Raw genomic sequence first — 24,857 nt, 5'->3', positions numbered from 1 at the left:
GGGTGGTACAATTTGCTGGCAAGTTCCACCCAAAAGTTAAGTTATGATAGAATTCCCAGTGAAGCAAAGAAAAAAAGAAAATACCAAACAAAGATAAACTTTTGAACATTAAGAATAGAGCCAAGTGTTGTAATGGTGTTCTACTTTTCATATTATACCTTGCATGGAAATGGATTTGTAATGTATACTTTATTTGCAAAAAGGATGGAGCGAGAGAGAGAGAGCGAGCAGTCGAGGTATTTCGATGGAGACGAAAACAGAGCTGAAGTCTCAGTCGTTCTGTCGGGAAGAAAAGAGAGAAGGAGACTTAGTTGAAAAATTGTAAAATTCGAGGGATCTGTTTGAAATTTTGATAACTCCGTTTTTAACAATTGAAGTGACGTGAGAAAACATATGCGTCGTTGATTTCCGTCGATCCAACGTCCGAGAAACATCAGTTTCTCATCTAGTTTTCAAGCCATCCGTCGAACCGCCCTATATATATATATATATATATATAAAAGTTTTGTTATAAAACATAAATACATAATATATATATTATTATCGGAATGGATATTATCGAATCGGATATCGTAATATCCGAATTCGTATCCGAAACTCATTCGAATGTTAAAATGACATCTGAATCCAAATCCAATATTCAAAAATTTCGAAAAATATCCTATTTTTCGAATTCAAATTCGGATTTCGGCTATACATTGACACCCCTACCTTTGAAGCCTTTGACTATCCTGATGATGCGTTTTGAGGCCCTTTTAAAAAATCCTTTGGGTCAAGCCTATTTTTGAAAGGTTTAATGCTCTCGGGCTCAGCTTAGACAAAATAGGGTGTCTATAGCTAGCTAGCTCCAAAAATTTACTAGCCCGTGATGCTCTCGTAGGGGTCCATACTTCAAAATTTGTGCTATGAATAGGGAGTCTTTTGGTAATCTTTTTTAACGTTTTGTATTCATCAAATTCTACAGGATTGTCTTATAAATTCTAGTTTAACCGTACAAATTTTTTAGAAAATCAACAAAACTTTGCTATATCTAGGTTCTTATAAAAGTACACCCTCTTTTTTTCTTCATTCTTTATTCTTTTATTGCATATTTGTCGTCAATTCTCATAAGTTATATTAAAGGACCATGCCCTACATCTTTTTTGCTAAATAAGAAAATATATTATTAAAAGAAAAGGGGAGATACAAAGTAGGGGTGTCAATGGGTCAGGTTTGGGTTGGTTCCATGTACACACTACGTCACAAACAAGTAAAAATGACTAAATAATACGGAAAAAACGACAGACTAAAGTTGTTGTTTATATACGACGGATTTTATTAGTTGTTTAACCCTTAACGATGTCTATAATTGTCGATTATAAACAACTAATTTAATCCGTCATTAAATAATTAAACGAGTCACTATTGCCGCACCCACTTTTACTAATGCTACACCGATTGGTGTGGTGTTAAAAAAAATAGGTGGTTGTATTATTTATATCGATTAAAATTCAGATTCGAAGCTTAACAGTTGATTCGAATGTTCTCTCTAAAAAACCCTTGAATCTCAAATCTCAGACTCAATACGATTTCTTCTCTCACGATTCTAGGGTTTTGATTTTCGATCTCTGCTCACAATTTCTTCTTTCGTGATTTATAGTTTCGGACTGACAATCTTTTCTCTCGATCCCAACCGAGAGTCTTCAGTAAGTTTTCGTTCTCATCCTACGAAACCAGGCGAGGTCGCACCATCTTCTCCAGCACGAACTTTCCAGGTAGTTTTCTATATCTCTCTCTCCACGTTGTTGTAATTGTAACCCTAGGAAGAAAAAGAGATGATGGGGCTGGTTGGGATTCACTGAATATGGAATTTTTTCAAGTCGATCTGATCTAACAAGATCTGTTTCAAGTTGAGACGAATGACATTGAGAATAATTTTAGGTTGCTAGAGACGATTGGCTTCATCTAAGATCTGATCTAATAAGATTTATTTCAAGTTGAGACATTCCATCTCTCTCTTTCTTGGTGAAAAATCAGGGTTTGGGCGTGAGGTAGTAGGTGCATTTAATTATTGACATTATGTAACGGTGGCGTAAAGGTATAACAAAGTGAATGTTTCAGTTTGAAAGGGATCGCCTTCTGTTCTAGATGGTCATCTTTTTCTAATTGCAAAGTTTTGTTACAGAATGTTGAGGCTTCTGATTGGAAAATCTTAAATGGATGGTGGGGCGAATTTTGTAGAAGGTTCCATATAAATGTCCAAACCTTCAATCTGCAGTAATGTCCAAAAGCTCATTTGCAATTTGAGCAATGGGTTTGTGTCTGCTTGTTACAATTATGACATGGTTAGAGATTTCCTTCATATCTGTTGTGATTATTACCTATGGTCGAACTTCAGGGCATGTTCTAGAATCTAGTAATTTGAGTTAGCAGGGTTCACACTTGTTGGTTCAGAACTTCAGATTTTAAATGTCTTCCAAAACAAAAATTTTGAACCAGAAAGTGGGTGCTAAAGACCCAAAAAAAAGAAGAAATAGAGCCAATACATGGGCTCCACATTTCCAAACTGGCCAAGTGGCAGTACTTAAATCAACCCTGGGGGCCCCACTTTTCAAATTCCCAAACATTGCTTTAGGGTTAAGGTGTAAGTAATTTAAGTCCTCCAGACACCTAGTTTGATAAAATCCTATTTTTTATTGTTCTATCATAACACCTTGTTTCACATTTTGTGATCTGCTATGCTATGTTGATGTTTATTGTTTTTATCATCCCCAAAACCTTATTTAAAAAATATCCAAGCTTTATGCTAATGAAAATTTGGCTTTTGTATTAACTCTTTTTTCCTTTCTCTAGATTACTATGATTTTGATTGTCAGTTACACTATTCTCTTCATATCACTTAAATAATTTTATATCATAAGGTTTTGTTTCTATCTAAAGTGCTGCATGTATTAAGCTGGAGGAGTTTCAGACTGCCAAGGCAGCCTTTGAAGCAGGTGCTTCCTTGGCACCTAGTGATTCAAGATTCACCAATTTTATTAGAGAATGTGATGAACGCATTGCAGGTTCGTATTTTCTTGTAATATAAATTCATCACTTCAGTTATTGGATAAGAATTATTGTCACATTCAGATCACAATATGCTCCACATGTTTTAGAAGTAAGCTGGATCTTGTGCCATTTATATTCTTTGTGGTTTGTCTATGACATGTAGCACACCAATACTGTTAAATCCTTTCACTTGTAATTGATGAACCGATACTCTATCATGATGCTTTATTAGACCTGGTTACTTATTATGGCTGCATATTGTTGTCTTTGCCTTATCAATGTTGGTTGTTAGAGATAAATGATGTTGATTAGATTTCTAGAGGCCATGTCCTCCGTGCGCATGGAAGAAAAAAACACCCAAATGTTGTTTTATACTCCATACAAATGTTAGCCCTAATTTATGCTAAATTCATGAAGTTTTCTTCATGGTGATCATTGGTTCTGGTAACCAGTCCTTTAATTCAGGGGAAACTGCTGATCTACCAGAACAATTGATGCACAACACCCCACCAACTTCTGAATCCCTTCCATCTTATTCATCAAATTTAACTGATAGAACTGTAACAAATGGTAAGTTGACAAATGATATATCCCATCACCTACAATGTCAACTTTGCCTAAACCAAAATACAGGTAGTTTGCCTTTTCCCATCTCAGTATTTCAAAATTGGGGGGCAAAAGCCATAACATTTGAATGGTTTCCAATCATATCGGTTGCTCAGAGTCTTTACATTTGTGATGTCCATGATGGTCACACATGCATGAATACTACCAGAAGCCGGAGGAAGTAGTTGTGACGATATTTGCGAAGGGCATACCAGCTAAAATGTGACTATTGACTTTGGTGAACAGAGAGTATGTTTCTCCCTCGAAACAATTCGTATTATGCTTTATTAATTTGCACTCGTTGATTTTGCAACTCGATCTCAAGATTATTATTGGGCTAATAAGCTTATGCGATTGCCTTGCAGATAAGTGTTACAATTGATATCCCAGGTGAAGATGCTTATCATTTTCAACCTCGCTTATTTGGAAAGGTACTATTGGTCTTGGGCATTCATTTTGAATAGGCAATTTTGTAATCCATGCATCGAGGGATTTTTCATGTTTGACGCACAATTGATTTATTAGCATTTTCTACCTATACCTCTGTTTTTATCTTAAATATTTTTTTATTCTAGTATAGTAGTATTTCTTACCAACTCTTCTAGAAAGCAAAGGACAACTGACATTACATTTCAAAAGCTATCATTACATGTGTATTTAATCTTTAATGTCAAAAGTATTCTTCTCTTTAGGTTGTGTAATGTGTCTCCTGCATTTTTCTCTTCTTTACCACTCCAACTTCCTTAGTGGTTTATGAGCATATATTCTTTATGGCACTTATTTTGGTTGTAATTTGGATGGCTTAATCATTTTGCTTTTGGTGTTCGGTTTTGTGAAAAGCAGATAAAACCTGAAAATAGCAGATACGAAGTTATGTCTACCAAAATTGAAGTTCACCTTGTGAAAATTGAAGCTATCAACTGGACATCTCTAGAATTTTCTAGTGAAAATACAGTTCCACAGAAGATAAGCATATCATCACTAGGTAGGCAATTCTTGTTTAATTTATGTGCTCTCTTGATAGGGTCAATTGTTACAAGTTTAATGTGTGATCATGTTTTGTGGTGCCCAACCTTAGTCGGTGCAAGCATGTGAATGTGCACCTCTGCACTTGATTTATGCTCTGAAATTTCACTTTGATTCAGCTATGCTTTTGTATATATAACATTATGGTTTCATGTTTTGTTTCCTTCGATTTTAAATGTCACCATCTTTATTCTCATTGATAGTAGTTGCTTAAACTGATTTATGTTTAAGTTCCCACTCAAAATGCAAGAAATATATCTTGCATTTGATCATCACATAAAATAATTGTTAAACTATGGTTTACTTGTTACTTGATATGGTATGGTCCCTAAATCCATTTGCTGAGTTGACTTCATTCCATGAATTTCAGTCACCACCCTCTTCAAAGCCTTGTCCCAAAGATTCGGGGTCAGCTGAACAAATCGTTCCTTCATTCCACTCTGTCCAGAGCCACATCTTCTTTCTTTATTAATATATCTTTTAAGTTTTGCATTTCAGAAAAAAATATTGTGAGCATGTGTGTGTTAAGCTGAAAGTCTATTCTTGGTTTTTAAAATCAATATTGTGGTTATCTAGCTCCCAATATGGTTATGTGATAACTCAAACATGTTGATTTTTAGTTTAGTAGATCTAAAGGGATCTTGATCATTCATTTTTTGTTTTTAATATTTTAGCTATGATCCTCATTACACGAAAAAGACATCTCATTGTTTCTCATGTTGGAGAACTAAAGTTTTTGAAAGGTAGTTTATCATCATTAGAGGCGGTGCTGGTGGTGTTGACATGTTGTTGAGTTGGTAGACGTTTTGAAATAATACAGTAAAAGGAGGTCTTAGATGTTGGTTTTCAATTTTTCTAATATGTAATCTTTCTTTAAGGTCGTAATTTGATTTTTTTTGTACCTCATTTTCTTGAGAGGTGGACTAGATCCAGATGTTCCAGTTGTAATGAATCCATATTAATTTATAACCCAGTTATTGTTTTAGTAATGAACTTTGATTTTAGTTGTAATTATTTGGATCAAAATCAACATCATGAAAACGGAGTATTATTTTGTCCAATGCAATTTTTCATTTTTCACGTGAAAAATATAAAAAACGACAAACAACAGTTATTGTTAAAAAAAGTCGTCAAAAAGACGGATAATAATCGTCGTTTATAAGCTGTATGTTAAAGTTTGAAATTGACATAAAAAACGACGGTCTTCACCCGTCGTTTATTGCTACAGAGAAAAATTGTCGTTTTTAACGACATTTTGTTAATAGATGATATCCATCATTTTGGAAAAACAAATTCGTTTTTTACAATTGCCCTTGCGACGGTGAGGACCGTCGTTTTTCTATAAAAACGACGGCTTTGGGCCAAGTCTATCACTTCATGCCCTACTTGTTTGAATTTCAATCAATTAAATTGTGTGCAATAGTTATTGTATTTTGAGTGATTTAAACAATCATTCCTACTATGATTCGAGTCATAATTTTATTAGAGATTCAACTTTTCCTTTACACACTTATATTTTCAATGTCCGGAATTCCTTCAATAAGAGAGGCAGGTCTTGGTCCCATCTTTGCACCAACTATAGAGTTGTGTCATTACTAATCGGACATGTCCTATGACCTGAGATATGAATATAAGGGATTTCGACGTGATATGTATTTGTTGGAAATTGCATATACTATTGTACTCTATATATTAAATGTTTGTAACCATTAATGTAATTGTTTGAATACTTTTAGAATGTATGTTATAAGAGTAGAGTGCCTTATAAAAATAAAAAAAGTTTCCATCTGTCAAAATGATTTCGATAGTTCACGTTGGCATAAAATTTGTCTAGAGGATTGTCTTCATGGATCTACAAAGTTCAAATAGACAACTTAAGCCTTCACTTTCCTATTTTTTAAGCATCTTTATGCACTAATTAAATGATTTTCATAACCACCTTGTGAAAAGTTTGCAACTATTGTAGGGTGACTCCCATCGCTACCTGACAACAATCAATACATGATCGGGACACTCTTGAACATCCAGTCAAGCAATTAGGAAATTAAAATGATGGTCGTTGCACACACTCTGAACAACCTGTAAATATTGATGTGAGCCTGTAAGCACTTGAACCTTATTATTCTATCATAATAATAATCACTGATTTGATGGTTAAAGTATGATTACAAAGTTTTTAGGAAAATAATTGAAAGAAGTCTCGTAGTTGTAGTCATCATTAATATGTTAAAAAAACAAATTAGGATTAATATCTATGGTACATTTAAGTGTAGGAACTTAATGAATTAACCTCATAATAGTAGTATAGTCTCACGTACGCATACACGTTACAATATGTGTATGAAAATGCACGTGCCATCCGCTGTTAAAAAGGATGCAATACATGCAACAGTACTACTCCACATTTAATTAATTAATTAATTAATTAATTTGTAGTGTTCGTAAAGGCAACGGCGTCATTCCTTCAAATATATTACTAATTACTTAAGCACATCACATGTGTCTCACTGCATAATTGGGAAAGTTATAATCTCATCTCCGTGTTTGACCAGGTTGAGGAGCATTAGAAGAAGAGGATCGATTGCGTGGGAATCCCTTCGGTCAGAAATAATGGCCTGGCCTCTCTCTCTCTCTCTCTCTATATGCCTCGAAGGGCGTGCCAGCGTAGGATCAGCACGTGTACAAGTCACGGATATTGAGGAGCTTGTTTTCAACAAACTACTCTCACGTGTAAAATCTCTCATTTTGATATCAAAATGCTGCATAAAGTTGGGGCATATTATTTGTCTTTTTAACGGATAAATGTATGATATTTTAGTAGAAAAGGTGGGGCCATTGATTCAAGGATCTAAATCAACGAACAGGTGGGCCGTGTCAAGGAATTATCTCAACGACATAACAACTTGGTGGGCTCACATCAAAAGTTCTACGACACTTTTTTTTTTTTTTTTTGGATGGAAACTGTTACAAACTAGTTTTTAAATTCATCAGCCATAGTCGACTTGACAATGAAATTTCATGGAAATTATTTGTCTAGTTTAAATTATGTATCAAATTGTAAATTTGACTAAACTAGGAAAAAAATGTATATACTAAAAGAACTCAAATAATAATAGTGCAAATCGTTGTCATCATTATCATTATAGAGTAAAAATTTCAACTTCACCTCAAGATTTACAACACTACCATATTAAACCTCTAAGGATTGCCTATTTAAGCACCAGTGTTGTACTTGCCATAGAAATTTCGATGTAAAAAATTATATTCACATTAGTAATTGAATTAATGTCAATTAACCTTAACATAAATATATTTATAAGTATTTAGACATGTGGGTTTTCCTTTTATTTTAGGGCATTTTTTCCTTTTTGTTTATTTGAATTTCTTTTCTTGAGGACTCTCTTGTAAACTTTCATTTTTTTCGTACGAATTTTATGACAATTTCTTCCCATTTGATGAGATAACAATCAACTCTTAGATTTTCTCCTTTATTTTCGGGATCTGAGTTTATCTGACATGGATCCGAAGCACTTCTCCGAAGGAAGGATACCTTGCTCGTTTTTACCCATCAGTGGAGACTCTATAGTACTGATTAGGAAGCCACCCATGGCTTCCAAGGCCTTAGCTTTGGGATTACTCTATGGAGATCCAGAGAAAATCTCTTGAGATTGTCACTAGTATGTTCTATTTCTTTGACACAAGCATCTCTAGAATAATCAAACGATTTGCACTAGTTGCTAGATTATGCCCACAAAATCATCATCATCAAAGCCTGATACGATCAATGAGGATTTATAGTCGACTAAACAAATCTATTCTCCATTCCATTCTATTTAGAGCTAGATACATTTTTAATTATGTTCTTGTGGTTCTTTCTTGTGCTCTTTTAAAATCTTCAACTCAAATATTACTTCTAATAGGGAATATAGCAATTAGATAACAATTGCTTTTTGGGGTCGAAACAAAATGACATGCTAGCATATGCAATATGGTCTAGTTTTGAAACCAATGCTTGAGGTTAGAAAACTCCTTGCATAAAATGATCCCTCGGAAATGTAGTACTTGTCCTCACATCTCACTCGTATGTAAATTGAAGAGATTAGAAAAATCCTAAATAAACTAAAAAGTTGAAAGAATTGAGCGTGCTTATAATGAATTTTTCTAAACAAAAAATATTTTAAACTCAAACAATGTTTGGTGCCCAACATAAGACATAAAGTTGAAATGAAAGGAAAAAAGGCAGGTTCATTAAGGATCAATACACTAAGTGAAAACTGAAATATCCGATAAGAAAATTTTACAAGCCAAGGTCCACAAATTTTAGAAATGGAATTTCGATAGCCCAAGGCCGTTGAAATATTTGATGTTCCTCAGATTCAATGGCTTAGAGCCCGGCCTTGGGCCGTCAAATATGAGCTTTTTTTTCACGTTGCGATACATGTCTATAAGGGATAGGTTTCATTTGGACATCGTTAGGGATCATCATCCTTCCAGCTCAGCAGCTCGTTTGATGGAGAGCCTCAACTCTTGTTTGGATTGTTCTAATAAATGGAATAAGATTTCCAGGAAACTTGTACCAATCTTTCGTGCAAGCTTGTGTCTCAGCCGTTTTAATTGAATTACTAAACTAACATCAAACCTAGTTTGTCTAAAAGTCCCTTGAAAAAGGGTAGGGTCATTGTAAGTTTTTAAATTGAAGGGCTAATAAGGTCAAGACTAAACACTATTATGGTCCTGGTGCATTGTCAATCAGTCTGGACTTTTGGGATGATGTTTGTACATTATGATTATAATTTAATTTCCTTGAATAAAATAAGGGTCAAAACTATATTCTAGCTATTAGAAAAAGGAAAAAGAGATTAGGAGAAGAAGAATATGAAAAAGAAAAAGAGGTAGGAGGTGATCTTCAAAGCTAAAATTCCTTCATTCCTCTGACTCTGACTGTGCATGATTGAACTTTTCTAAGAGAGAGAGAGAGAAAAAAAAAATTAGTTTTATACGGCCTTTGACAGCTATGCATAATTTCTTCATTTAAATGAGGCGATATTTTGGGTAGGTCTCTTATTCAACGGACATCTCCTAATCTTCCAATGCTCATACTCATAGCCCATGCTAGCTCACATCCATCCGAGAGAGAGAGAGAGAGAGAGAGCTTCCTCATATTATATTTTATAATATTAAGAATATCATAGAAGTCCAGGAAGGATATGGGATATATCCCACCATCCCATCCTTCTCAGTCTAATTTTATATTAATTTTTCTTTATTTCTGTTCCCCATCTCTCCCTAGGCCAAATATTAACTCGTAAGACTTTATACCTTCTTCTCTCTCCTCTCCTCTCTTTAAAGTTGAAACCCTACTTCATTCCTTCCCAACAACCGAAAGGAAATTTGGCTTTCCTCAGTCTTCTCTCTCTTGTGGGTAAGTTCTTCATTTATGCCAACAACTGATTCCTAAGTGATCTTCAGATATGCATGCTTGTCTTTTTTTTTTTTTTTTTTTTTTTTAAATTCGGTCTTGTTTTGATGAGTTCAAAAGAAGAGAAGGGTTTTGTTTTTCTAATGAAAAAGTTGTGAACTTTACTAGAATTTGGAGTTGTCTTGTCTTGGATTAAATTAGTTGGGGTGGGGATCAAAATAAGAGAACTTTAGTTCTCTTTTCCTTTTCACTTTTTTGTTTCTTGTTTTTTTTACTGTTAAAGATTTGAGATTTCCCCTTCTTGTTTTCAAGGAACTAAAGATGATAAAATAAGTGGGTACTTGATCTGGATGTACAGTGCAATTTAATGGAATTTTTAGCTTTTTATTTTATTTTACTTGGGTATTTTAAGGTGACAATCTGCTTTAAGGAAAGAAAAAGGGTTATGTTTCCTCTAATGATTGCTGTCTTAGAGTTTTTGTTTTTAGGATAGACAGGATAGATAGATGCTCACCAACTTCATCTATTAGTTTCCTTTCTAGTTTTGATTGGGCTTCAACCCCCAGTTACAAAACCAATCAAAGAAAAAACCCTCAGTTGCAAATGTGAAAGATTTATCTTTCCAATTTTTTACAGAAACGAACTCCTGTCTATACAAAAACTGTAGAAAGAGTACAAGCTATTTTGTTTCTCCATTTGTCACTCACCCTCATTAGCAAGGTGTTTCATCCCTCAAAATTTCAAAAAAAAAAAAAATGACATTTTCTCTTGTATGGTTATATACCATTTGTTCCCAAACTAGCTAGTTAATTTATCTCTTGTATGGTTATATATGAAATAGTCAAATTAACCCTTGGATATTTATATATATTATCATGTATTTTTAATTAACCTTTTTCTTAAATTTTCTTTTCCTGTTTCCAGGATATATATACCAGCCCAGTTTTAAGGATGATGGCAGGAAATGGACAAGCCGTGTCGGTTCCTCCTGGTTTTCGATTTCATCCCACAGAGGAGGAGCTTCTCTACTATTATTTAAGGAAGAAGGTAGCTTATGAAGTCATCGACCTCGATGTTATCAGAGATGTCGATCTCAACAAACTCGAACCTTGGGATCTCAAAGGTTATAATTAAGACATCTAGCTTGTACACTTGTTCTCACTGATCTCCTTCTACATTTACTACAGACGATGTATGGTAGTGTCATCATGAAAGACCTAGCCATGCATGTTCTTAGTTCCTCCCTCTATATATATTATGTTCATCACATTCAAAAGTATTAATAACTGTTAATGACACGTGTGTAAGATCTGCATGAAAAGGACGTCCTTTGATTTCAGTCAAAGTTTGACTATGACTGAAAGATGACAAACATGGTGGGTACACATGTAATCCCATCACCTGAAGTGTGGGGTTCTTCTTCCTCTCCTACCAAGGAAATCTACTAAGATCAAACAAATTTTAAAAGAAAAAAGAACCCAAAACTAGATAATTAATCCAGGCCACCAGATCTACAACAATATTTTCTAAAAGTGATCAATGTGGATCAGATTGTAAAACCCATTGAGTGGTGTGATTTTAAAGGACATTCAATTAAATTAACTATTTTGATCATAAAATATTTACTGTATTTTCCCTAGCTAACAAATTTGATGACATGCAGATAAATGTAGAATTGGATCAGGACCACAGAATGAATGGTATTTCTTCAGCCACAAAGACAAGAAATATCCAACTGGTACCAGAACAAATCGAGCAACAACTGCAGGCTTTTGGAAAGCCACAGGAAGGGACAAGGCCATTCACCTCAGCATTAATTCCAAGAGAATTGGGATGAGGAAAACCCTAGTTTTCTACACAGGAAGGGCTCCTCATGGCCAGAAAACTGACTGGATCATGCATGAGTATCGTCTTGATGACGACAATGCTGAGTTTCAGGTAATTAATACTACCTCACTAGAGCTCCTCCACACTTCCAATATAATAGAGCATGTGAAGTAATGTAATACAATGTATGAGATACACCATTAATGAATCATAAATGGCAGATTATGAAAAAATTATCTATATATAATTAGTAGTACTATCGGTTAGTATTTTCTAATGATCAATTGAACAACTGAAACCTTCTCATCTCTCATCGATCCTTGGATGTAGAGGCCTAGCCGAACCACATAAATCTTTTGTTTCTTGATTGTTGATCATCACATAGATCGCTCTAGATCTAGGGATCAGTGCTCACAAGGTTATTCCATACGAATTCCAAAGTGAAATGTGGATCACTAGGAAATATGCACTGATCCCTAGGAAACCAATTTTTTTCCTCTCATTAAGGTTTCTTGTATTTGCATCCATTTTTCAACAAATCTATTCTTTAGAAATTAATATCCAGTACCTCTTTTTTAGTTATTTATTTTTGGTCTACTACTTAAACTAGTATACATTTATTACATACTTATGCTTCATTATCAGTATTGTTTAATGGGACTAGACTAGCTAGAGTGTCTCACTACTCTTCTTTTTGTTGGTATGTATAGCAGGAAGATGGGTGGGTTGTTTGTAGGGTATTCAAGAAGAAAAACCATCAAAGGGGGTTCCAGCCAGAAGTGGATCAAGAAGTACATTTCAATCAAATGAAGGCAAGTCATGAATCGATTCCATTACAGCCAAAATATAATTTCCTACTGCAAAGCGAGTTCACCTTCGATGGGTCTATGCATCTCCCACAATTGCTGAGTCCAGAGTCATCTGTTGCACCATCTTTCATATCGCCACTTTCATTGAACAATATGGACATTGAATGCTCTCACAACTTGATGAAATTAACGTCGAGCAATGGTGGTGGACTTGTTCAACAAGATCAGAGGTTTCATAATGATTGGTCTTTCTTGGACAAACTCCTTGCCTCTCAACAAAGCTTGGATCATCTCTGCCAAAATAAAGGCAACCTTTCTTTGCAAAATGTTGAAGCGGGACCTTCGGTTCAGAGATTTCCATTTCAGTATCTCGGTTGTGAATCAGATCTTTTGAAATTTTCCAAGTAGGAATGAAGGTTTTTTTTCATGTTTGGGTAGGTTTTTATTTGTCTTTGCTACTTTAAAGTTCAGAGGTGATTGTTGAATTGTATATAAGTATGCTTGCACTATTAAGGAGCAATTATTCTCAATATCTTTAAGAAGACAATTTTGGATTTTCTGAGGTTATGATGTTTTTGCTTTAATTTTGCTTAAACTAATTTTTTCCTGTATCTGTTAGATTTCAAGCATTCATAAAATCCTAGAACATAACTTTAATATACTTTGATTTTTCTCAATAGTATCTAATCTATTACATATCTCAAACACACTATTCATTTAATGTAAAACGAGTAGGGTACTTACCTTGTGCCATTGTGAAATCGTTTATTTAAAATGTTAGAGGTGTGCCTTTCTATCCACGTGTTCTTCGAAGCTTTTGAAACCCTAATCAAATTGATCATTTCTTTTAGACTCACCTTCCCCCTTATCTCAATATGGATCAACTAGGTATTAGTGATTGATGGATATCATTTTTATGAACTCTTTACTTTATGCATTTTCTACATATTTGTTATTTCAATTTGTACATACCAATATGGGGTCGTCGATCCCTTTTTATAAATGAAGATTGAGGGCCTAATGTTATTCTTTTACTATGTTTCTTATCCATCAAGGTCTCTTACTACCTTTAAAGAATATTCATAATTTTAAGGATATTGGGATTATTTAAATATCGATATCTATAATGTTTATAGAATCCTTGTGCAACTAAAACAAAAAAACTGTGAGGTCATTTGGGCTACATAACATAGAATTCTAACATTCTCCCACTTGGCCCATCAGACCAATTGTGCTAATAGTGAATTTTAAAATATTTTGAAAATGATTCAACTTTAACATTCTATAACCAAAACCATTTTATACGTGATCATGAATTTTTTAAAATTATCAATATTTTCAATTAGATTATTTAATGTCATATTTCGATTATATATTAATGTGGGTCATGGCGGTTGTATGTCATCTATGTCATACGTCTTTCTATGTACCACACCATCAGTACATTTTCTGATATAGTCTTTAATTGTGCCAATTTCATTTATTTTGTCAAGACATTTTCTGTATTACTTAAATCCAAACAAAAGATGCATAATATAAATATAAATATAAAATAAGAAGAAACAAACTTTATTTAGTACTAATTTTAATGTCAATTAGATAACCACTTCAAAGTAATCTATTCTAAATACATAAAAGATTTTCTCAAAAATCCTATCCTAATAACATGTTCTCTGTAAGCTTTTGGTGATAATCATTTTATCAATATGTAGACATGAGATTTTCGTTTGTAAATATCTTTCACACTTTGGGGTTTGGAGTTGCCATCATTCTTTTTGGAAAATGGTGTAAATGGTCATCCGGGTTACATGTTCTTTCAAAACGTGTTGTTTTGGCATTTAGTGATTCTCGTACTGATAGGGCTCATTGATCTATATTAGGGAGTAAGGAAGGTATTAGGCACCCTACTCCCTCCACTATTAGTGGTAACCTCGGATTCGATCCTTTTGAAAAAAAAAAAAAAAAAAAGAAAAGTCGAAAAGATCCGATATGTACTCTCGAGTGCGAGAGACTTTGATGTTGGTTTAAACCATTGAGGGCCTCCTTATTGAGAAATGGACCCTTTGATGGCTCAAACCATTTGTGGTGTACTCATAAGTGTAGAAAAAGGAGAAAGAAAGTTAAAGGGAAGATAAGGGGAAGAAGGAGAGTGTTTCTCTTTTGTCTAAAACCCATATTGATTTTATGTTGATATTCTTTGATCTTCAAAGGATGTGCTTCTTTGATTTTTCTTGATTTACTTGAGAAAGAGTAGAGAGTTGAGAGAGTGGTGAGTTGAGAGTAGAGGGAGTTGTAGTTTAAGAGGGAGTGATTTTTTAAGTCTTGGGAGTTCAAGCATGAGGAAGGGATTGTGTTAAGAATGGAATGATTTTATAGGATTTGAAGGGTAATTTTTAAGGGTAGAATTGGGTGAAATGATGAGAAAGGGTAGAATGGTGTGAGGTTTGTGAGAATGGGTATGTGTTAATTGAGAATGATGGAAAGGCCTTTGTGGAAGAGGGTTTAAATAAGTTATTTATGACCCAAATGGGTTGGATCTTTCAACTCATTTGGATTGAGTGTTAGGTGAAGTGAAATAAGTGGTATTTGATTGAGAGAATGAAGGTATAAGGGAGTGGTTTGTTGGTTAAGTATTTGGTGAGTTGAGTAGAATGGGTTTTGTAAGGGATTAGTTGATTAGGTTTTAGGAGGGTGAATGAGGTGGTGACATGTGTCAAAAAGGGGAGAGTAGAGATGGAGTGTTAGATGAGTTGATTTGAGAGAAGAGGTGTAGGTTTGACTTGTGAAGATGAGTTTGTAGGGAATGATGATGAGTAGGTTAGAGAAAGGTGATGTGGGTAGATGATTTTTAAGAAAAATGTGATAGGGGTAAGTAGTTAAATGAGGGAGATGAGTTGAGGTGGTGACATGTCCAATGTGCTTAGGTGGTAGGTTGGGTTTGGGTATAGTAATTGGTTGAATTGAATTAGATTAGGATTGGGATATGTTAAGAAGTGTAGAGTGGTAAGGTAGGTTTTGGCCCATAGGCCATGGGAAGGGTCTTAGGCCATTTATTGAAAAAAGTAGAGATGTTTTTAAGGTTTGACCTTTGGGGCCAGTTCCAACTTTCATTAATTTTAGGGCACTTTGCATCAAGGGCCCGTTCAAATTTGAGTGTCTACACAATGGATTAACTATCATTTGAATGATACTAATATTTTTTAATGGCACTAACTGTTTCTAGATTCTTTCTCTAACCACCAAGTATTTGACCTACATGTGTTTTGCACAATTCGAGTACTTTCCATTCTTAGAAAATAACACAACTACGATATTGTTACAATATATCTTCAACAGCTTGACTATAGAGTTGATAACCTGAAGTCCTGAGATAAAATTTAGCAACCATAGAATATGACTCGTGGCCTCAAAGTATGCCATGAATTTAACATCTATAGTAGATGAAACAGTAATGTTCTGCTTCACGTTCCTCCCTGAGATAACTCCTTCTAATAGCAAATATATAAAATTCGATGTAGATTTTTTACTATCGGAATATCTGGCAAAATCTGAATTTGAGTATTCGATCACTTCTATATGATCTGGTCTCTTGTAAGTGAGCATATAGTCCTTCGTTCTTTGTAGATATCTCATAACCTTCTTTACAACTTTCCAATGATCTATTACCGGGTTATTTTGATATCTTTCTAACATTCCAACTATAAAACTAATATTCGATTTGATACACGTAAATCAAACTCTCAATAGCTGAAGTGTATGGAATATCCTTTATCTATTTCATTTCTAAATCATTTTGCAGACATTGCATCTAATTGAACTTGTCTTCTTTTCTGATAGGCGCATCACCAATAGAATAATATTGCATATTATATCTTTCTAAGATTCTATTGATATAACATTTCTGAGCCAATCCTAATAATCCTTGAGATCGATTCCTAAAGATTTATATGCCAAGGACATATGTTGTATCTCCCATATCAACCACTTAAAGTTCTTAGTGAGATAATCATTAGTTTCGTTTAATAAATCAAGATTACTACTAACAAGCATTATATCATACACATACATGACCAATATAATAAACTTACTCCCACTGATCTTCAAATATATTCACTGGTCGATAGTATTTTCCTTAAATCTTTAGAAGGTAATGGTATCGTTAAACTTTATGTACTATTGCCTTGAAACTTATTTAAGTCCCTTAAATGGATTTCTTAAGTCTATAGGTTAACTTTTCTTTTTCTTTTTTTGTGAATCCTTCAGGCTGTTTCATGTAGATTTATTCATCTAGACTCCTATTTAAGAGAGTCGTGCTCACATCCATCTAGTGTAACTTCAAATCATAATGAGCCACCAATGTCATTATGATTCTAAGTGAGTCTTTCTTTGAATCTAAAGAGAAAGTCTTAGTGTAATTGATACCTTCCTTCTGAGTAAAACCTTTGGCCACAAGTCTGGTTTTAAATCGTTCGACATTGCCTTTTGTGTCGCGCTTAATCTTGAAAACCCATTTACAATCGATTTTCTTACTTTTAGGAGGTAATTCGACGAGATTCCAAACACAATTTTGGTTCATAGATTTTAACTCTTCTTTCATGGCATCCATCCACTTGATAGAATCATCACTTTCCATTGCTTCTGAAAATGTAACTAGATCTTTATTTATCTCTAAATAACAAAGTTAGATTCCTTTAGATACATCACGTAATCATCTAAAATGACATGTCTTCTTACTTTGAAAGATCTTCTCAGAACTACTGGAAGTGAATCTTCAATTACAATTGTTGAGTCTTGATAGAATGGTGAACCAATTTATTTTAATTGTTATCCATTCTCTTTAAATTATACTACTTTATTCAGAGTTTAATTAGTTAAATGAAATCCTTCTTTGGGTTAATCTCATTTACCTGATTGAGTTTGCAATTGTAAATATTATTGTTTTTTAATATCACCCTAATGACCAAATTTAATACAATTAGATATTTCATAATTTTTACTAATTAAGATCACTTTAACGGCTACAAAATTAACATAATTTATACTCCTCTATATTGTTCAATAATATTTACGCAATCCTTAGGTTATTTTTTAATGTTCCAATAACATGATATGAGATAACATGAAAATAACCAAAAATAGTAAAAAAAAGACTTAAGAATGAAAATAGATACTACTTAATTGTAGAAGTAAGGTAGAATCGACGGTTTGTGATTCTAACCTCTATAACTAAGGTTATTGATAAAACAAAACTTTTCTAAAATAATAAAAACATCTAAAAAAAGAGGTAAACAAAAAGGATCATGCCTAAAAATGTAAAGTTCCAGCTATGTTTCCATTCAAGAATGGATCTTTGCAGATGATTCTTACTCCATCGCCCATCTTGGTCCATGTGCCCACATGCCATGAATTTCCTTGCAACTTGTCTTAGATCAGGTAAATAAGCAAGAGTCATGTTGGACTGACTTTGAAATTCACTTTGTTTCACATGTTGCTGCGCATAGAGCCATAAATGTTTTTCCCTTGAATCTTGATGAAAAACATCTATGGTTCTATATATACATCCATGTTAGCAAAGTGTGAAATATAGTGAATTTCAAAGTCACTCCAACATTTTTCAGTAAGTAAATAACAAATGTGATTGTACAAGATATAGCAATTTCCGTTACAAAAAAATAATTTCAAATTTTGAGTATATGGCCATTTTCCAACATTAAAAAGTATTTTTGGTTTAGTAAATTTTGCAAATTAGTTAGACTGTTTTTGTAGAACACCCTCAAAAGAAAGTGTGAGTGTATTTTTTCACTCTTTTGAACTACTTAATTACCGTTTTTCTTAGAGATCTTTTTATTTTTTTTCCAACTTTCTCCAACTATGCTGGATTTTTTTATTCATAATTTTGTTTGGAGAGAACGATGGATCCAATGGAAAGCTATTGGTCCTAGTGGGCATCTACTATTTTCGTCAAATTTATAACTATAATTTTCTTTTATCAAAAATTGTTGTACTCTTAGGATACCCCATTTATTACAAACTGAATCAACCCACAGACAGATGGATTGGATCCAATTCCTTTTGTTAGGACATCACTTGTGAGATTTTAGGTTCTTGTCAAACTTTTACCTAGTAATTGGGTCTGCTTTTTATGTGTTGCATATGACTCATGTTCTTTTAGCTAGTATACATCGATTCTCATGAACGCTTTATGCTGTGTTTGGATTGGGGGAAATGGAAAGAAAAGAAACTCTATTTCTCTTCACTCTGCTTGGTTTAATATAAAAAAAAAAATAAGTTTGGAAAGAAAAAAAAAAAAGGTAGAGTTGTAATTTTTATTGCTCTTTTTAGTCATGAACATTTCCTTTCTCTCCGATTTGGAGAGAAAAAAGAGAGGAAAAACTGACCCATTTTTCTCTTCACTACTTTTCTTTTCTCTTCTCATTTGACAATCCAAACAAGAAAAATGGAGAGAAACTCACAATTTTTCTTTTCTTTCCATTTCTCCCAATATTAATCCATGCACAACATTAGTTTTTTTTTTATAATTTCATAAACACATGTTCTTTTTCACAAATTCAAGGTTGTAGAAAAATAGGCATGAGAAATGATGATAAACATCAAAATAAAATGCGAATCAAAAGTAAAGAGAAAATGACATAGAATTCACGTGATTTGGAAATATTGCTTAGGTCCATAGCCAATGATGAGATCCTTTAAACCTAGGTGTTACAATCTCACGTCCTCTAAGAAAAAGTGAAAATTCCTCGTGAAAACCCTAAAATGAACTTAATAGAAATATATAAGCTATACAAATATGAAATTTCTCTAAGGTAATATGTCTGAAATTGAGAGAAAAAAAATCAACCCAAATTAAAATTTTGGGCCTAGTCCATTCTATTGATATAATCAAACGAATAATCCATTTTACAAATAATCCCTTATGCTATACCAATAACAAATCTTGTGATCTCTCTCCTTAGTGATACACAGTCCATTCTACCAATATATATAATAAAACACAACTGAGTTGAAACAAATGTGTGTGACTCAAACGTCCAATCAACTATAGTGTTGTGAGTTAAACCTCCATCAAGATATAGTATCATATGACCTACTTTATTTCCTTTATTCTTCATCTTCTCTAATTTTACTATATTTTCTCTTCTATCCTTTTAATTCTCTTTATTATTATTTTTTTGTCTTTTATCATTTTAATATCAATTTTTTTAATAATACCTCTCAAACTCTATTATTTCCTATTTTTACCCCCTTAACCCGAAAGAGGATGCCCCTATCTAACTTTACTATATTTTTTTTTATCCCTTTAATCCACTTTATTATTTTCGTCTCTTACCCCTTTAATATCAAGTTTTTGAATAATACGCCTCCCCTTAAGTTATAGTTTATTAGGACACAATTTATTTCATTTATTCTTCACCTCCCCTAACTTTACTATATTTCCTTTTTTACCACTTTAATCGAGTTTATTATTTTTCATCTTTCGCCTCTTTAATCTTAAATTTTTTATAACAATTTTTTAGGTTAAACCTCACAACAAGCTATAGTTTCATGGGACCCACTTTATTTTCTTTATTCTTTATCTCCTCTAATTTTACTATATTTTCTTTTCTACTCTTTTAATCCACTTTATTATTTTTCATATTTTACCCTTTTAATCTCAATTTTTTTAATAATATCCCTCCAAATCTATTTTTTTCTACTTTTACCCCCTTAACCTGAAAAAAGATGTCCCATTATCTAATTTCACTATATTTTTTCATTTATCACTTTATTATTTTTCATCTCTTTTTAATCTCAATTTTTTTTATAATGCCCTTTCTATCGAGTTATAGTTTTTTTGGGGCTCATTTTATTTTATTTATTCTTCTCTTCCCCTAACTTTACTATATTTTCTCTTTTACCCTTTTTATCCACTTTATTATTTTTCATCATTTACTCTTTTAATATCAATTTTTTGTACAATAATACACTTCCAACTTTAATTTTTTCCCTTTTACCCCCTTAACCCGAGAGAGGATGCCCGTGCCGTAGGCACAAGTGAACTATACTCTATAAGATAAAACACAACGAAGTTCCTACAGTTTTGTATTTTTGAGTTGGGAATTAATGTCCTTTTATCTATAATTTTGTGGTTGGACAAATGTTTCATCTACTTACACAGTTTTTTATTTTTCATCTTCACCTCCTCTATCTTTTTTATATCTCATCTTTAACCTATTTTATTGTTTTTTATTTTTATTTTTTACCTCTTAACCTTAATTTTTTTTAATAACAGTAGGTTCCACTATTGTGAGAGACAAATCCAACTATAATAAACCTCTCATCAACTACAATTTTACCCCTTTAATCTGAGAGAGGATGTTTGTACCATAGGCATGGACGAATTCTAGTCTATATTGTATATATGTAAGCTTCGAAACTTTGGATTTTAAGCTTATCTACATGGGTTTAGGAATTACTACCATTCAATTAAGGTGTGAATGGACACTATAAAAAATGCTTTAAAATCTATTTTTTTTTCTTTGGCTTATAATAATTTTCATATCCAAAAGATAGGAAAAATGTCTTTCTAGAGATTTTATGGTAAATGAGTTCGGTTGAGGGACAAGGAGGGTGTTAGGCATTTTATCCCTCTCATCTTAAGATGGTTACCAATAATTGATCAAATGTGAGATTAGAAACTCATGTTTTTGGATTTTAAAGATAGATGAAGTAATAGAAAATTTTAGGAAAATTGACTATAGTTTATTTTGAAAACAAGTAAAAGAAGATGATAAGCAAGCCACTTCTAGAAGTAGGTGTTTTCTGGATTTTTTTTTGTGAGCTTGAGACTTTCATGGAAATCCACATTGATTTTATCATTTGAGATCTCAAAGCTTCAAAACAAGTTTATGTTCTCCCTTGGGAAACTTTATTTGTTAGTTTGGTCTTTAAGTGATGTTCATGAATTGAACAAAACTATATTGGAACCAAACATTATGCATGAAATTTTTGTCCATTTTTGGACTGTTTTTATTGACTCTAAAAGTTGAATATAAGCCCATAAGGACTTAGACTCTTTCTTGTAGCCATTTTAGAGGTGAATATGTGTAAAGTATATGCATAAGATGGACTCATTAATAGAAGATTACCTCCTAAGAGGGTTTACTTTCTAGCTTTATTACCATCAAAGAAGATATAAAAAAAACTATCTTGCTAGGAAACTTAAAGTGCAAGAAAAAGTAAAGAAATTAAAACATCTATACTATGAAATTTAAATTATATGGAAATAAATAATGTAAAACAGCAAATGTAATACTCTTAAGGAGCTTATTGAGGACTTATTGGGAGAGATTACCTCAAAGAGGGATTAATTTCTTTCCCCTAAGCTTCTAACTAAGGAAATGTAAATCTATATTAAAAATCATGAAAGTAGACTAAAATAAAGAAAAGTGCTTAAAAAAAAATGGGGGAGTAAGCAATGAGAAATTAGAGGGAGAGAAAGGAGGGATTAACCCCACCTTAGTCTTCTTCTTCTTATTATTTTCGATTTTTTTCTATGAATTTTAGGAGAGGTTTGAGAGATTAATGAGGGATTTGGGCAAAATTTTGGATCACCAAATGAACTCCTCATTTTTGCCTTGGAAGGGTCTCTTATTTATATGATTTTGAGAGACTCTTGGGGATAAATTGATCATAGATCTTCAAGTTCTCAATAATTTCATTAAAATCTCCATGAAAAATTCAAATTACTCATCTTCTCATTGACATTGATGATCTTTCACTCACCTATTGGTTTCACCAATCATGACCATCAATGGGTAAAATGGTAAAAACTTAAAAGTTCTAAAGAATTCTTTGGAGGGGGGGGGGGGGTAGAGTAGTCTTAAACCTTTAGTTTTAAGTCAATTGTGATGGATCTAAGTCCAATGACATATAATTAGATGATAAGTTTTTGACCTCTTTGGTTACTGCACTTGATAGAATTTCCAACAAATTAGGGATGCAAGGGTCAATTGGCAAAAATTCTAAAAAATTCTTTATGGAGGACAAAGTAGCCATATAGGCTTTGAAAATTGGTCAAATTACATTGAATACCATGAGAGCCATATGAATTTTGAAGAAGATTAGAAGGGTAAAAGTGAGAATCCACTCTAATGAGTCCTAACAAACTTTGGTTAGGTAGGTAATTATCCTTGAGTAGGGACCAAACGAGACTTATAGTCTTTTTAGAAGATCTTGAAAAATTACCTTAAAATCAAGGTGGGGAAATTATTAGAGAATTAATGCAAGGATAAAATAATAAAATAGTGGATTTCTTGAGAGAAAGGTTATTAAGGAGAGGGATAAGGGGGCATTTTCCATATAAAAAAAACGAGCTCACATGGGTCTTAACTATCCAATAGAATTAGCTGAATCAAAGGTTCAGCCAAGCTAAATTTAACCAAAATTCAACCCTGGCCAAATCTAAGGTTCAATCATATCAAAAATTGTCTTTGGTGTGGGTGAGATTATTCTAGGATTAAATATGGCTTGGCTGAAAGTAAGGTTCGGCCAAGCTTAAAATTTCCTTTAAAAATGAACTTCAGGCCATCTGATTTCTCAAAAGTTGGGTTTTAAAATTTTTTGAAAAATTCTTTTGGTTAAGCCCATTTTTGAAAGGTTCTTGATGTTCTTGAGATCGGCCTAGGAAAAAATGGGGTGTCTATATATATAATAAAACATAATGGTGGATCCCACTCTTTTGTCTCAAGGCTTATACCCCATAAACAATGGATCTCCAAGACAATTGTCCCTCGTCCTTTATCTTCTCTTTTTTCCCCTTCCCAAGAACACTCAACTTTATTGTCTCTTCTATATCCCTTTCCACAAACACCCCTACAACTTTCTATATTGCTTTTCCTATTTGCCCCTTTTCCATTCATATCCTTCGAAATTTATTGTTTTTTCTCTCTCACCCCTTTAAACCCAAATGAGGATGCCTGTGCCTAACTCTAGTATAATCGAACGAACATAATAGAAAGGCACATACATGACAATGGTCACTAGTAACATAGATGAGCGCCAGTACTAGCCAAGCTATCTAATCTTGAAATGAGATATATTCTATGATTTGTACAACATCAAGGTTGGCTAGTTGGATTAACTAGATTTATTGAGTATTCTTGGATGAATATTACATGAATCCTAATATGATATTTATAAGGATTACATCAACCAAGATAAGGAAACTAACCTAACATAAATATTCTACTTTATTAGAACTTCCTAATGTAGAATATCTTAATTGATATTGCTACATATATTATTCTCCAGCAACATTATTGCTTGACCTGATCCATCGTGGGGTGTTACGGTCAATTGGTTGTCCAAAAATGAGCAGGCTAACCAATCTAGATTTCGATTAGGAACACATAAATGTTAACCATAGCTTTAACTTGGCTCTGCATCATTTCATGGGCTCATGGCCCGTGAGTGCCATCCTAGTCTGAATATGAGCTGTAAATGGACCTGTGGTCCAGCCCATTTACAGCTCTGAGCTCTGCTATCATGACCTATATTACATATGAAAATTTTATATTAGGCCCATCCCCACAATTAGATAACCTACCAAAAGTATACCTTTGAATAGAGTTTGTAACAAAAAGAACAATTGAAACCTTTAGGTTGAACAGCTTTTGCGAATGAAGTCCTTTTTCCTTCAGAGGCATTTAGAGAGACCCCTCCAGGTCTTGGTAAATATTTGAGATATCTCCTGCAATTTTCAAACTAGTCACATATCCCATGACTCTGGTCTTTTATGAGAGATTAATCAAAAATGACCAAATTACCACCCTCTTCAAACCTAATTGCAACAAATCTTTTCTCCTCTCTACCCCGTCCCACCTTCTAAAAAAAAGAACAAATCCATCATCTTCAATCTCTAGGGTTGAAACCTTTATTTATTTGGCAACGCTTGTTCACACCCAGGGGCATAGCCAGGATTTTGCTCATGTGGGGGCAGTCAAGAGTAGAAAAAATTTTGTGGGGGCAATTAAGAGTGGACATATTTTTTGTGAGGGCAATGGTGACAGATTTCTTTATCCGCCGCTAAAACCTGTTGCAATAGCACATTAATCTATAGAATTTGAAGCCCCCACTCTAAA

At 33.3% G+C, this 24,857-nt stretch overlaps 1 protein-coding gene across 2 annotated transcripts; it reads left to right on the top strand.

Annotated features, from left to right (window-relative positions):
- The first annotated feature begins 9,984 nt into the window (after positions 1-9,984).
- On the top strand, positions 9,985-13,229 carry LOC147388378 (protein SOMBRERO-like). 2 transcript variants are annotated; one of them, XM_086421352.1, is made up of 4 exons: positions 9,985-10,084; positions 11,006-11,204; positions 11,745-12,019; positions 12,622-13,229. In XM_086421352.1, the coding sequence occupies exons 2-4, from the start codon at positions 11,033-11,035 to the stop codon at positions 13,123-13,125; spliced, it is 951 nt and encodes a 316-aa protein (XP_086277478.1). In that variant the 5' UTR covers positions 9,985-10,084; positions 11,006-11,032; the 3' UTR covers positions 13,126-13,229. The 2 variants fall into 2 exon arrangements, with proteins under 2 accessions (XP_086277478.1, XP_086277477.1); XM_086421351.1 differs by having other exon boundaries at positions 12,619-13,229.
- The last annotated feature ends 11,628 nt before the right edge of the window (positions 13,230-24,857 follow it).

The sequence above is a fragment of the Akebia trifoliata genome, chromosome 13 (genome assembly GCF_017979445.1).
Source record: "Akebia trifoliata isolate Shusen 1 chromosome 13, ASM1797944v1, whole genome shotgun sequence".
Classification (NCBI taxonomy): Eukaryota; Viridiplantae; Streptophyta; class Magnoliopsida; order Ranunculales; family Lardizabalaceae; genus Akebia; species Akebia trifoliata.
The sequence above is the reverse complement of the archived record's forward strand: the minus strand, read 5'-3'. Positions and strand labels throughout refer to the sequence as shown.